We start from the raw sequence: 15,783 nt of genomic DNA on the forward strand, positions 1-15,783 counted from the left end.
CAGATGATTGAATTACTCCACCGAATTGGTGTTATTAATTAACGGCCGTGCATTTCACAGATATCACACCTATTGTTTTTCATTTTTCTTCTCTTCCTAGATCTTTGAACCTATGTGTCAAGTCAACCACCAAAATTGAAAAAGAATACGAATAATAAATAAAAGCAACAATTAAGATATTCCTAATTTATAAATTCAGTTATACCTGTTGTTACTAAATCTTTACCTTGTCTTGTTCAATATGTTATCATGATCCCTGGATTTTGTGGATTACAAGATTTTCCCTTTATTTTCTCTCTGCCTCATTTTCTGCCACCTACTTTTTCAACAAATAATTAATCGATTTAATGGGTTTAAAGAAGATATAAGAAGATGTGGCAATATCCTCTTCCCAGTTCCCACCTACCAAAATTCCTACCCCACACTCCTCCCCTCCAAGAAATGGATTTGGTGGCAAAACCATGACATAGTCTCTATTGCAATGGTTGTTGACAACCAAAAAAAAAATGATTCGTGTATCTATCTTGTCAACAACCGTGAGTCAACAGGGCAAACCTACTCAAACTAATTCCACAAACTAATAGAAAAATCGAGAAATAAAAAACGGAAGACAACAATAGTCTCAAATAAAAGATATTGTTGAAAGTGAATTGTTATTAATATGTTACATCTTTCTTGTTGAAGGAAGCTTACAACAATAAAAACAGTAGTACTAAGAACAGAAAACAGATATCATAAATAATTATCAAGAGTCACAAATTTTCTTACAGACCCTTTAGAATAAGATTACCCAAAAAAAAAAAAAAAAACTTAATGTACTCATAGTGTCACGCCAAGATTTTCCTTTCCTTTTTCTTTCTCATTCCTCTAGCAGAGCGGAAGAGGGGCACCATTCCATTCTTTCAAGCAATCAAGCAAAGGATCTATCAATTTACCTTCATTTATTGCTGTGAAAACCTTGTCAAATACTTCTCCTGGTGACTGCACATTTTCACCTGTCAAGAGATTGGTCCCTAGTTCTTTTCTCACAAATTTGTACAATGGATAGGACCTACATTCTTGTATCCTATTAGGAATGGTTGGCTTGCTATTTTCCAAGTCACATCTAGCACTCTCAACTTCCTTAGGCAAGATAGCTTTTAATTCTTCCTCAAATGCACCAATTTTTTGGAAAATTGAAGTGCTAGAATTCATCTCACCTTCACCATTTAAAAGAGCATGATCCACCAACACTTGTCTTAGCTTTTGAATTAATGGGTAGTTGCAACTGCATGGGTCATCAGCATATGCAAACACATATTCTCTGTCAACCACATTGAGCAAGTCCTTTTCACAAAACCTTGAAGGGTGAAGCTCCCCATTTTGGCCCATTGTCAATACTTTCTTGGCCACTAAGCTCACAGCATTCTTTACTGAGGCCTTGAGATTTTCTTCCAAGTGCCTTAAGTCAATAGCCTGGCAAAGTGCTACTAAATAAGTGGATGACATAAGTTTTAAAATATCCACTGCCTCTGCTGTCTTTCTTGAAGAGATTAAGCCCAAAGAGTTCACATCTTGATTGTGTTGCTCTGCACTCTGGACATGATTAGTCACTGGATTGGCCAAAAATTGGAGCTCAGAGCAGTAGGAGGCCATTGCAATTTCAGCACCCTTGAAACCATAATCCAAGCTAGGATTTCGTCCCCCGGTTAAATTAGAAGGCAATCCATTGTTGTAATAGTCATTGACAAGTTCAGAGAACTGTGCAAACATGAGTTTCCCAATGGAGGCAAGTGCAAGCCTAGTGTTGTCCATTGACACACCAATTGGAGTGCCTTGGAAGTTACCTCCATGCAATGCCTTGTTCCTCGAGACATCAATCAAGGGATTGTCATTAACTGAGTTAATTTCCCTCTCGATCATCTTAGTCGCGGCCCTAATGACCTCAATTTGAGGGCCTAACCATTGAGGGGATGTTCGGAGGGCGTAACGATCTTGTTTAGGCTTTTGTAAAGGGTCCACTTCATGGATTTTCTTGGCTTCCTTAACGTAGGAACTTCCATCTAAAATGTGTTCCATTATAGCTGCAGCCTCAATTTGGCCAGGGTGGTGCTTCAACTTGTGAGTCAAGTGGTCCGTGAATTCAGGCTTTCCTTGCATAACTTCAGCAAAAAGTGCTGATAAGACTTCAGAAAGGACAGCAAGAATGTTAGCCTCAAATAGAACCATAGAAGCCATGCCAGAACCAACAGCAGTGCCATTCACCAATGCCAATCCTTCCTTGGGCTGCAACTCGAAAAACCCGGTCTCGATACCGGCCCGTTGGAAGGCCTGAACAGCATCCAACAATTCTCCATCCGGCCCAGTGGCCTTGGAATTGGGCCGGCCCGTCAAAAGCCCAGCAATGTAGGACAGTGGCACCAAATCACCTGAAGCTGTGATTGTGCCACGGAGAGGCAAGCATGGGGTGATGTTACTGTTGAGCAATTTGGTTATAGCTTCCAAAATCTCAAACCTTATGCCAGAGTAACCTTGAAGAAGAGTGTTGATCCTCACTAGCATTGCCGCTCTCGTGGCCGAGTGTGGCAATGTGTGGCATGACTCCGTCCCATTGCCAAAGATTCCAGCATTCAAAAATCTGGTTCAAATGAAATTGCGTGTAACAAATGAGTTAATTAATTCATACAAAATCACCCCTAACACGAACGATATAGGAACATAGACTAAACTTGAAAGTGCCACCTTCGGAACTGTTCAAACCGTCCATCCATTAAATTCGTTCTACAATTAGACAAAAGTAGACCTAAATCTGCAGGGAGTATTTATTAGGCAAAAGCAAAATTAAAGTAACCAGTGAACTAGTATTACTTTTGTAGGTATTTCTTCATGCTGTCACGTGATTCTTTTTGGGGCTACTCATGTTGGATGCAGAAATGTCCGGGAGTCCCTAAACTTGGTAACTTTTCTATAATTCCTTTTTAAACTATACATGGTCTTGAATACCTCTATGAACTTGAAAATTTAATAGTCTTGATCCACCTAGATGCTGGTGTGACAAAGAGCGTGAATACACTCTCTTATGTGCGTGGGAGGGAAGAAAAATTAAAAAATCAACTTCCAAGTAAGGTATTTTTCAAATATTAATTGTCACATAATCAAATATAATGATTTATTTGTTCCAATTGTATTTTTCGTTGTTTCTTCTTAATATACATCTCATTTTATCCCAATTAAATTTTTTAGATACAATGAATATATGTTTCAACTATGTATTTTTTTTTTCTTTCGGTCCAAATCTACAAAAGTTAGTTGAAGCTTCATTTATTTTAGCCAAATAAAAAGAAGATTTAGCCAAAGTAATAAATTACAAATGGTTTTTTTTCTACAAAAAGAAAAAATTACGTGTATTTATTTTTATTTTCATGCAATGGCTATTTAATTAAATTATGCATTTTTCTTATTCGATCAAATTCGCAAATATTCAGTCGGAATTTTACTATTTTAGCTAAAATATTTATTTAGCCAATATATGGAGTTCCAACAACGTATTTTTTTTTTAGATGCAATGATAAAGTAACTTGATTAAGATATTATTATTTTTTGCCAAATAATTTTTTTTCAAGTTTTTTTAATATAGATTTTGGCAAGAAAAAAATAATTTAAATTGTTGGCCGGGGTAGAGGCTATGAAATTGCCAAGTTATGGGGAGGGGAAACTAAATAGAAGTTGTCAAGTTTTGGGGTGCCGAACTATTCTCCTTTTATTAATTCTTTATGTTAAGAATTTGAAAATTTAGGGGCCAAAAGAATAAAATAAAGTACTCTCTTACAGGAATGAGAAAAGGGTTTCCTATTTCTTGCATAACGTGTCTAGTACTGTAACTTTTCAAAATCATTGAAGACAAACCTACTAATACCATGATTTTAATTAATTTGTTTTAATTTAAAGTTATTGTTTACACTTTTAAGATAGACAACTCCACAAATCATTCACCAACCGGGGATAAAATTTGAGGGGAAAAACAGTCTTTCCATTTTTTTAGTAGCTGTTTTGTGTCTTCTCTTGAATTTTAATCTTGTCTCTTTCTTTATTAATTTAGTTGGTCTCATGTTTGAACTGCCTATGCCTAATAAACGAAACATGGGGAATTTACGTGAAGCCATCTACTCCGAAGCCCTTCCTTTACCTACTTTGCCCGTCGCCCCAACACCCCCAAAGAGGGGGGGGGGGGAGGAACTTCTTTGTAAGTTTATACATGGATTAACATTTTAATGAATAAGTACATGTAAATAATGATAGCATGAGTCTAACATGAGCTACTTAGCGACAGCTAGTAAAGAAAATTTAAATATCACCTAATTGATCTAATTTAATTTATATTTTCTAACCGTGCGTACCGAACGTTTACACTAACGTGTTGTTAACAGATAATCAGTCTTTTCTTTCAAGTTGGTTAATCCTAAATTTGTGTACAACTACTTGTAATTATCTTTTAGGTGATTGGGACAATAGCATTTTTAGATAATCTGTCGTCAATCATAAAAGTTAAACTCTCACCTAATGAGCTCTTTCTGCAGAGCGGCACCTTGCTTGGTCCTCCTGTGTGATGTTGCACCAAAACCAGTAGTAACGCCATAACTATCAGTTCCTTTATTCATGCCTTCCATCACCCAATCACTGCTTGCCTTGACACCGGCCCGCGCTCCCTCTGACAGCTCCACCGTGACCTCAGTGCCTGAACGGCCGGCTATGGCGGCAACCTGTGCTACCGTTAGCGTTTCGCCGCCTAGCCGGACAGCCGGCTTCCTAAACTCCTCCACCATTTTCTTCACCTCATCAAGGTGGCTACCACTGAGTGCCGCAGCTGCCATGTTCCAATTCAAAGGGTCTTCTTGTTGATGACCCTTAATGCAAAGTTCCTGATCAGAATGCCCATTACAATCTCCATTTGTATACTCCATTGCTAAACTAAATATGTCTTGCCAATTGAAAATGGAAAATATGAAAGAAAAAGATCAAGAACTCAAAATGTGGTTAGCTATGAGAAACGAAGTATATGTGATTTTTTGATGGAATCTTGTGCAATTAAAAGATACACGTAAGATTTATGTACGTGCAAATAAATGTGTTTTGCGATCTTCTCTCTCTCTCTCTATATTTTTGGTTGATTGGAGTTAGGAAATTGCAAAGCTTATGGGATTAGCTTAAGCTGAATTTCCTGAGTTTGTTGAGCCAAAATGTGAGTGTTTAAATAGAAAGGGAATCATATTGTCATGCTTGAGGGTTGGTTGGGCAGGCCAATGTGTTAGTTGAAAAGCTAGATTGACCGTTGGATTGCACATGGAGATGGACGGCTGCCAAGAAAAGTAAGAGCAAGCAAGCGGGCTTCCTCTCAACAACCAACCTTCAACCCTCACATTCCCCCCGGGAGATAAAAACTTACTGGCACGCATTTTTTACAAATAATAAATTAAGATAACAATATATGTATTACTTCATCCATTCTCACCGACAAGGGTTGTGGTGAAGTGGTAAGTACTCAATCCTTAATCAGAGCTCTCAGGTTCGAGTCCCTGGGTATACAGTCACATTTGTTAGGGAGCGCTTTACCCCCAATGTAGATAGCGGACACCGGATGGGAAATCAATAAAAAGAAAAAACTTCATCCATTCTCGTGTAAGTGACAATATTTTTAGTTTAGTTCGTTCCAGAAAGAATAATAATCTTTTAAATTTGTGAATATATTAATATAGCTTTTTTTATTTTACACTTGATGATGAGCTTTTATATTTATACAAATATTTTGATATATTTAAAATCACAAGTTTTAAAAGTTTTATAACCATATTAATGTTATGTCATGTTTAAAACCATAAATTTTAAAAGCTAATTTCTTTTTAAAACTTATAACATATCAAAATTATGTAATGCGAATTGGAATGTAAAGAGTATAATTTTTGTACTCTGTAGTAATAATATATGTAAAATTTCATGTTGCGTATTTATTATATTGGTGTAAACTGCAGTGGGTGAGTTTTTCTCGTAAATTACCTCATGGTTTAAGCCATAATAGATAGTTATGTGAGTCGTCAAATAGAGAAGAGGAAATAATGAGTTGGGTGTGGTTGGTGAGAAACAGTCATACAACGACAGCACCACGTCATTTGAAGTGGAGGGAGATATGAATTGACCAATTTGCCCCTAATAAAAAAGTCATTAATAGCAGTTTTTCTAATGAGCATTTTTGGCTTAATAACTTAACCTAAAACTTCCCTTTAACCTACATGAACTACCATTTCAAAGAAAGAAGACAAAGATTAGTTTCAATTTTGTTTTCTGCTTATGAGGAATGGATGGATTGGTAGGCTAGGACAAATTGAGTATTCTGGTACATATTAAGCATGTAACATGTGCTTAGCTTTAACCTGATAAACTTGGATAATCTTTGATTTCCAACTTTAACTTTGACTTCTCTAAGAAAGCTGAAAAGGCCGGGTTCTGGAAAACTATTTTGTTAGTTTACTTGTTTTATTCATGGATAACATATAAATCCTTAGATTGTTATTCTGTAATGACACGAGCTTTGGCATTCCGTTTGGCTATTTGAGACTTTGAGTATCTTCATATAATGTGTTATAATTTGCGAGTATAATTGGTTTTGATGTTCGAGAGGTTCAGATTGATTTAGAAGAATGATTCTAAAATGGAAGCTTGAAGGTTTGAAGAGAAGGATTTTGATTTTCGATTCTTGGTTTTGATGTTATTAATTTATGGTGTTTCGAGCCTTTGGATAAGTTTGAGTAATGTATTTGAACTTGTTGGTACGATTGGACGGGGTCCCGGGTGGCTCGGGTGAGTTTCGGACCACTCAGAGCATGTTAATGATTGGAAGATTTTTGCGAATGTTGGTGTACTTCGCGAAGCCCAGCAATCACAAACAAGGGGGACTGGCAGGTGAGCTTTTACTCTACGCGATTGCGAGGAAGGTGTCGCGTTCGCAGAGGGCTAGGGCAGGAGGAATCACGTTCGCGTGGGCACTATGGCATTCACAAAGTTGTGGAGTCAGGCGAGTGGTTTCCTTCGCGCGCGTTCGCGGAGCTAGGCTCGCGTTCGCGCATGCCTGGCATGCTGAGGGCTGCGATCGTGAGAGGGTCCTCGCGTTTCTGAAGAAGGGAATTTCGGTAGAGCTAGAGTTGACTTTCACGATCGCGAGGGTGCTTCCGCAATCGCGAAGAGGGACGCTAGGGCTGAATATAAATTTGCAATTCGTGGTTAGGCTCATTTTATCCAATTTCTCTCTTGCTAAGGCGATTTTAGGCCATTTGGGAGAGCCATATATATCAACTAGTATAAGGTAAGTGATTATAACTTGTTATGAGCTAAATACATAGATTATAAATGGATTTTAACATGAAAATTAGTAAAAATTATTGGATTTTGTTGGAAAATCTAGAATTGGTAAAAAGGGAATTTGACCACGAAATTGGACACGGAATTGGGAAAAAAATTTATATATTTGAGTTCGTGATACTCTGGGTAATATTTATTTTTGAGAATTTTCGGAATTCAGACACGTGGCCGGGGGTTGATTTTCTTTAACTTTTCATGTGGGGTGGACCATTGTTTATAATTATTAAATTATGGATTTTTGAGTATGTTTTGATTGGGTTGCACGTTCTTTGGCTAGTTTCAGATTGTTTGGCATTGGTTTTGAGGTGTTAGAGAGGTGTTGGAGCCGATTATCAGATTTCAGAGCAAGGTAAGTCTCTTGCCTAATCTTGTAAGAGAGGACTTATTCCCGTAGGTACTCTATTCGCCCAATCTACATGTTATGGGGGCTACATACGTACGAGGTGACGAGCATCCGTATGTATGCTAGATTCTTGATATGTCCGGGTAAACTTAGGCTTACACCATGCTTTAACTGTATTACTTGAGTTAATCTTGTCTGTTTTAATTGCTTTAATTAATATTTTTTCCTGAGACTAGACTTGCATAGATTACCAAGCTTTGTTATTCTAGATACTTGGCGCGCTACTTGATTAGCCGAGGAAATTATACTCTCTCTTACAGATTTACTCATGTGTCGTATTCATTTGTTAGAAGTTTCATGATTATTCAACTCGTAAGTATATATATGAGTTAGGCTAGTGACCCATTGAAAGTTTCAATATTTTTATTGGATCAGACTAATCGTCTCAACAATACTCTTATGAAACAGCTTAGTAATATTCTTATGGGATCGGGATGATCGTGATAAGTGGGTATTTTACCAACTTATTTCGTCTTTAATCTTATATTTTTACTATGTTTGATTGATAAAATTGCGTCTTTAATGTCATATACTTCTATTTTACAGGTTTTATGTGATTTAAAAGTGATCGTGAAGAAACCAAGTAAAAACGAGTCACAAAGGAGCTAAAATGAACAATGGAAATCTGCCTAGTGAATTACCCTTCGCGAACACGAAGGAGTAATGCGAACGCGAAGCAGCAGGAAAACAAACCTTCGCGAACGCAAAGGTATGATCGCGAACACGAAGAAGAAATGGACGAAAAAAACTGGGCAGTTCTGGAATTTTACGTTTTTGACCCCCAAACCTTTTAATAATCGACCTTGCTTATTGGAAACAGATCTTTAGCAGATCTTTGGCATCTCTGGACATCTTTGGCATGTCTTTGAAATTTTTGACTTATTTTCAATCTTTTGACTAGAGAACACGAGTTTTGGAGCTAGGGTTCTTGCACACACACTTGGGCCTTGAAGATTTAAAGCTTTTGGTTGAAAATTTCTTTCCCATTTATGTTCATTTCTCCATCTAAGTGTGTAGTATTTTTCTAACACTTGAATCTTATTTATGGGAATATTCATATTTGAAGCGTGGATTAAATATCTTGTTGTGCTTATGTATTAAACAATTTTTATTTATTATGAAGTGAGTTATTGTTTCTTTAATTACTCTTGTTCTTTAATGTTTCCAAAGGGATTAGCTAACCCTAGGACTCGTCCATTAACTTCGAATTGATTTTGAAAAAGATAATTTGGGATTGGAAAAGATTAATTAACAAGAACTTGAGGCGTTAACCCTCACTTTATAGATTCTACTTAGGGATATGATTGAACTACTTGTAATCATATTCGGGTGTGCTTAATTATTTTAGGGATAATTCAATTAGAAAGTCTTGTTAATCTTCGAAAGAAGCTAATATAGAATTATTACCCGAGGCTAATTAATATAAACTCGCTCATATTTGTAAAATCATGAAATACATTAGATCGTTACTTGAATGTAATTCCTAATGCATCCATGCTTGTAGCCATTGATCATTTTACTTTCTTTCTAGGTTATTACATTTTCGCAATTAGTTATAAATATTTTTTTAAAACTTTTCTAAGTGTTTGGCTTAGCATAATAAGTGATAGTTCTCTTACACGCCTAATCGCCTACATATTATTCTCTCTGGGATTCTACCCCGACTCATAGTTGGATAAAATATATTGCATGCGATCGTGTCCATTTACTTTTTAGTAGTGAATTTGGACGTCATCAAAATTAGCGCCGTTGCTGGGGAACAATTTGGCGTATTTAGGTTGTTTGAGAAATAAGCGTATGTGCTTTGTTCCAAACTTGTGAATATTTGTGTAATTATTTTTCTTATCATTGTTTATTTTTATTGTTGTTCTTTTGTTTGTTTCTTGTTTATTTTTTCTTAGTTTTGAAAAATGGTATCGCATATTGAAAACTGGTCGGATGGTAGTTGTTCATACTTTGATGACCTTGTCTTTATTATAGAGGACCACACTCGTGGCAAAATTATTTAAATTCTCCCGAGGGCAGATTGTACGCACAATCTCAAACCCATGAGTGGAGTATTTGTGATAAGTGTGATGGTCAAAATTATCATTGGACTAATTATGCTTATTTGTCCTTCCCTTACCCAAACCCCCACTATGATGATTCTACTTTTTGTGATGATAATTATAGGGATAAGGAAGTGTAAGAAGTTGAGAATGGTCAAAATTGAGAGTTCAAGCTCATGATGGAATGCCTACTTGAAGGAGGAAACAAAGAGCAAAATGCCTTGGAGGAGCTTTTGAAAAATAGTCTCCAAAATAATTTGGAGCTTGAAAGGTTGAACTCACAAATGGGAGAAATGCTTGAAGTTTTAGAGGTCCAAAAAGCCTCGAAAGTGAATGATAGCCAAGAACCTTACTTAGAGGTTGAAGCCGAAAATCCTTCTTTGGCACTTGATCAAAATCAAGAAGAACTCTCAAGTGCTCAAAATGAGAGGATGATGCTCATGTTGGAGGCCATTCTTGAAAATGAGGAGAAGCACAACTTGGCACTCAAGGACTTAAAACAAGCACTACATCAAAATGATGAGACTATCCGCACTTTGGAAGATCAAATGAAATCATTGATTGAGGCTTATTATGCCTATCAATTTGAGAGTGTGGAAAGAGGTCAAGAAGAGTCCAACTTCGAGGGAGAAAGCGAGCTTTATTTTGAGGAATCAAGAATTGAACAACCGCCAACCGACTCCATGCTTGTTGGTGATGCCAAGAAAAATATAGAATTAGAGTCAACCAATATAATTGAAAAGATGGTTGAAAATGACTCTAATTCAGAGGAAAAAGGGGATGTTAAAAATCCGGAAAAAGTTGCAAGTTGGGAGGCAATTATCTCATTCCACGAACTTTTCAACTTTGGACTTGTATGGTGATATGGGAATTGAACCATGTGAATCCATGTGTGAGTGTAAAGAAGAAAGACAAGAGCCATACATCTTGTAATTTGACTATTCAAGAACGCAAAATGACATTCCTCAAAAGAAAGCCAATAAATACAAAACGAAGAAATTGATGCTTGGCTTAATCATCTACTTACCACCCCCGTTGCTCGTGGTCACAAGCTTGATTCCAAGTTGGGTGCCCAGTTCATATCTTTCAAGTGGCGAGAAAAATAGTAAAGTTGATTCGCGTCGTGCCACGACGTTAAATGTGGCGCTTGGTGGTAGGCAACCCATTGTTTTCAAAATTTTTAGTCGTTTTTGAAATTTTCTTTTTTAGAATAGCTTAGTATATTATTTTTGACTAATTTGCCAACTTTTAGAATTTTTGGAGTTGATTTTTGCAGGTCGGGATGACCGGACAGCCAAAAACAAGTAGCTGCTGGAAATTGCATAAGCATTGTTTCGCGTTCGCGAAGGGTAATAAAATTTTAAGCCTACACGTCCGCGATGCCTTTGTCGTGTTTGTGACTGTTTGGCCAACTTAACCCTTCGCGAAGGCGATTGGTCCCTCACAAAGCGAGCCTCAGGTAAGTTTAAAATATTAAAACAGTGGAAATCAATGTTTAATCCCTCTTGGCTCAAGAACAGTTTTCCCTACTCCTTGAACCCCAAAAATCAAACCCCCCAAAACCAAATTCCCCATAATCTTCTATTTCATTGCAGCCTCCCTCTGCACTTCTCTTATGGGATCGTGTTGTTCGCCTCGGCGGGATTATTGCAATACCACTCTTATGAGATCTGGTCATTTGTCTCGACAGGATTATATAACACCACTTTTATAGGATCAAATCATTTGCTTCGGCAGAATCGTGTATAATATTTCGATAAGGAGCCAGTGCATATATGAGTATCTTGACTCGGATTTGACATTTGCACATGATATTGGTCACATATATTCCATTCAAGAAAATATTTAGTATTTGACGATTTCGTATTTATCCTTCAATTGCAAAACATGTTGTACATATTTTTCTGTTTCGTTGCTACTTGCCATGTCTCATACCTGTCTATTTTCTCATGTATATTTGATTATTGGACCATTAGTAAGTGCCAATGTTATCCCCTCGCTACTATTTCTTCGAGGTTAGACTAGATACTTATTGGGTACACATCGATTTACGTACTCATACTATACTTCTACACAAATTATGCAGGCACTGAGACAGGTCTATCGGGTGGTCATACAGGCACGCAGATGTAGCTGCTGGCGAGACTTTATGGTGAGCTTCTTTCTACGTTACGATTCACAGCACATGGAGTCCCCTTCCTATTTATATACCGTATTCTGTCTATTTTGTATTCCAGACAGTTGTTGTAGTAGCATTTTATTCCAGTAGATGCTCATGCACTTGTGACACCAGGTTTTGGGATTGTGGACCGCTTAGTCATTTTTTTTGTATTAGTTGATTTGGCATTTGACTTGTATTTCGATCATTGTACGAACTTCCTTTTGACACTAAAAGTCTCCCTTATGATTGAGAACGTTTTTCCGATTATTTTGATTCTTAAGCTGTTTTAAGATGTTTTGTGGGCTATTTGTTGCATAGTTTAGTTATTGTCTTTCCTAGTGACGGTGTTAGTGTCACGACCCAAAATCCCTACCTCATCGTGATGGCGCCTAACACACCGGCTAGGCAAGCCAAAACATGATAATGAAGGCAACATAATAATGAAATTTATAGAAATAGCATGAGTCTGAGGTCTCAATACAATAAAACTGCTAATACAAAGTAAATCCCCAAAAACAGGTAAGTACAGAGTTATGAGCTGCTGTAACGAAATACAAGTCTGAAACAAAAAAATAAATACACTGTTTGAACTGTAACAATAGTATGAAAGGAAAAGACAAGTCAAACTGCGACCAAGGATGCAGCTCTACCCTGCCTCTAGCAGATAGTCCAACAAGAAAGCCTACTGCTGATACCTGGTCCCAACACCTGGATCTGCACAATTAAGTGCAAAGCATAGTATGAATACAACTGACCCAATATACTCAATACGTATCGTAAATAAACATGGCAAGGTAAGAGAAGCACAAATTATTAATGATACTAGCTATCACCTGTGTAGTTTCATCGTTTAAATCGGTACAGAACGATATTGGAATCAAATCATAAAGTTTCGAAAGAAAACATATGTGTGTTTATGTGTACAGTTTGTCAAATACCTTGCTTAGATAATATCTTAGCATATAGAGATGATATCAGTTAAATCAGATAAATGATCAAGGAAATTGCAAGTAAAGATGAAATGCAAAATCCAACAAAAACACTGTTTGATTTCCTCAAATTTTCCATATCCGTACCAAACCACTGATCAGTTCCTCAATAACCGCGTGTACACCATCAAGAGAGAAACATGAGAGGATGACCCTAGGGGGATGGATCCGTATCTACACACTGCACGAATAACTCACGTGTTGCACGAATAACTCACATGCTAATAATAAAACCCGCACAAACAACTCACGTGCTGCAAGGACAACTCACGTGCTAATAACATCAATATCTGGATCCGCACGAACAACTCAAGTGCCAACAAACACAATCTCCAACATGAAACATTGGGTGAACCCTTGATAGACTAGGTGGCAATACAAGCTTGTAAACCACCTCTACAATCCTCTCAAGCACCTCAAGAGGGCCAATATGCTGCGGGCTCAACTTGCCCTTCTTCTTGAACCTCGTGACACCTTTCATGGGTGAAACTCTGAGCAATACGTTCTCTCCCACCATGTAGGTAACATCACGGACCTTCTGATCGGTGTAACACTTCTACCTAGACTGTGCCGTGCGAAGCTGATCCTGAACTAAATCAGTACCCAACAGCCTAGCCTCCCCTGGCTCAAACCACCCAACTAGAGATCGACATCACCTCCCATACAAGGCGTCATACGGAGCCATCTGAATAATCGATTGGTAGCTGTTGTTGTAGGCAAACTCTACAAGCGGTAGAAACTGATCCCAAGAACCCCCGAAATCCATGACATAAGCACGTAGGATATCCTCCAATATCTAAATGGTGCACTCGGACTGTCCGTCCGTCTGAGGGTGAAATATTGTACTCAACCCAACCCATGTGCCTAACTCTCGCTGCACTGCTCTCCAAAATTGCAATGTGATCTGCGTGCCCCGATCTGAAATAATGGACATCGGCACACCATGAAGGCGAACAATCTCGTGGATATAGATCTTAGCCAACCGCTCTTAAGAATAGGCAGTCCCAACTAGAATAAAGTGCGCAGACTTAGTCAACTGTCCACAATCACACAAATAGCATCAAATTTCTTCAAAGTCCGTGGGAGCCCAACTACGAAGTCCATGGTGATACGCTCCCATTTCTACTCAGGAATTTCAAGCCTCTGAAGCAAACCGTCTGGCCTCTGATGCTCGTACTTCACTTACTGGCAATTCATGCACCGAGCTACAAACTCCACTATATCTTTCTTCATCCTCCTCCAATAGTGCTGCTTCAAGTCCTGATACATCTTTGTGACACCCAGATGAATGGAATACCATAAATTGTGGGCCTTCTCAAGAATCAACTCATGCAGCCCATCCATATCGGGCACACAAATCTTACCCTACATCCGCAACACCCCATAATCTCCAATAGAAACCTTATTGGCATTACCGTGCTGAACCGTGTCCTTAAGGACAAGAAAATGGGGCTCATCATACTGACGCTCTCTGATGCGATCATATAAAGAAGACGGAGAAATCACACAAGATAGAACCCGACTAGGCTCCAAAATATCTAACCTCAAGAACTGATTGGCCAAGGCTTGAACATCTGATGCAAGCAGTCTCTCACCAACATGAATATATGCAAGGCTAACCATACTCACCGCCTTTATACTTAAGGCATCGGCCACTATATTAGACTTCCAAGGATGATACAACATGGTAATATCATAGTCTTTTAACAACTCCAACCATCTCCGCTGCCTCAAATATGGATCCTTTTGATTGAACAAGTGCTGAAGACTCCGATGATCTGTAAATACCTCACAAGACACACCGAAGAGATAATGCCTCCAAATCTTCAATGCATGAACGATGGCTTCCAACTCTAAATCATGAATGGGGTAGTTCTTCTCATGAGGATTTAACTGGCGTGAAGTATAAGCAATCACTCTACCCTCCCGCATCAAGACACACCCAATACCAATCTGAGAAGCATCACAATACAATGTATAAGAATCCGATGCTGAAGGCAAAACTAGAACTGGAGCTGTCATCAAGTCAGTCTTGAGCTTCTGAAAGCTCTCCTCACACTTGTCAGACCACCTGAAGGGGGCATCCTTCTGGGTCAACCTGGTCAAAGGCGCTGCAATGGACGAGAAACCCTCCATGAAGAGATGATAATATCCGGCCAAGCCAAGAAAATTCTGAATCTCAGTAGTTGAAGATGGTCTGGGCAAACTCTGAACCGCCCCAATCTTCTTCAAATCTACCTTGATCCCCTCACTGAACACCACGTGCCCCAAGAACACCACCGAACTAAGCCAAAATTCACACCGGAGAACATAGCATAAAGCTTCTCCTCCCTCAACGTCTGTAGTACAATCTACAGATGTTGTGCATGCTCCTCCTGGCTACGTGAGTACATCAGGATATCATCAATAAATACTATGACAAATAAATCAAGATATGGCTGGAACATACTGTTCATCAGATGCATGAATGCTTCTGGGGCATTGGTCAGCCCAAAAGATATCACAAGGAACTCATAGTGACCATAGCGGGTCCTGAATGCCGTCTTCAGAATATCCGAGTCTCGAATCTTCAACTGGTGATACATAGACCTCAAATAAATCTTAGAGAACAGTAAAACTCCCTGAAGCTGGTCAAATAAGTCATCAATGCACGACAAAAGATACTTGTTCTTAATTGTAACTTTTTTCAACTGCCTATAGTCAATGCATATCCGCATAGTACCATCCTTCTTCTTCACAAACAGAATCGGTGCACCGGCGGCACACTAGGTCTAATGAACCCCTTATCAAGAA

At 38.3% G+C, this 15,783-nt stretch overlaps 1 protein-coding gene across 1 annotated transcript; it reads right to left on the reverse strand.

The window, feature by feature from the left end:
• Window positions 1–636: 636 nt before the first annotated feature.
• LOC107820497 (phenylalanine ammonia-lyase 1) lies at window positions 637–5,213 on the reverse strand. Its single transcript, XM_016646785.2, has 2 exons — window positions 4,537–5,213; window positions 637–2,617 (listed from the first exon to the last, which is right to left on the reverse strand). The coding sequence occupies exons 1-2, from the start codon at window positions 4,938–4,940 to the stop codon at window positions 868–870; spliced, it is 2,154 nt and encodes a 717-aa protein (XP_016502271.1). The 5' UTR covers window positions 4,941–5,213; the 3' UTR covers window positions 637–867.
• Between the last annotated feature and the right edge of the window lie 10,570 nt (window positions 5,214–15,783).

This window comes from Nicotiana tabacum, chromosome 13, assembly GCF_000715075.1.
Source record: "Nicotiana tabacum cultivar K326 chromosome 13, ASM71507v2, whole genome shotgun sequence".
Classification (NCBI taxonomy): Eukaryota; Viridiplantae; Streptophyta; class Magnoliopsida; order Solanales; family Solanaceae; genus Nicotiana; species Nicotiana tabacum.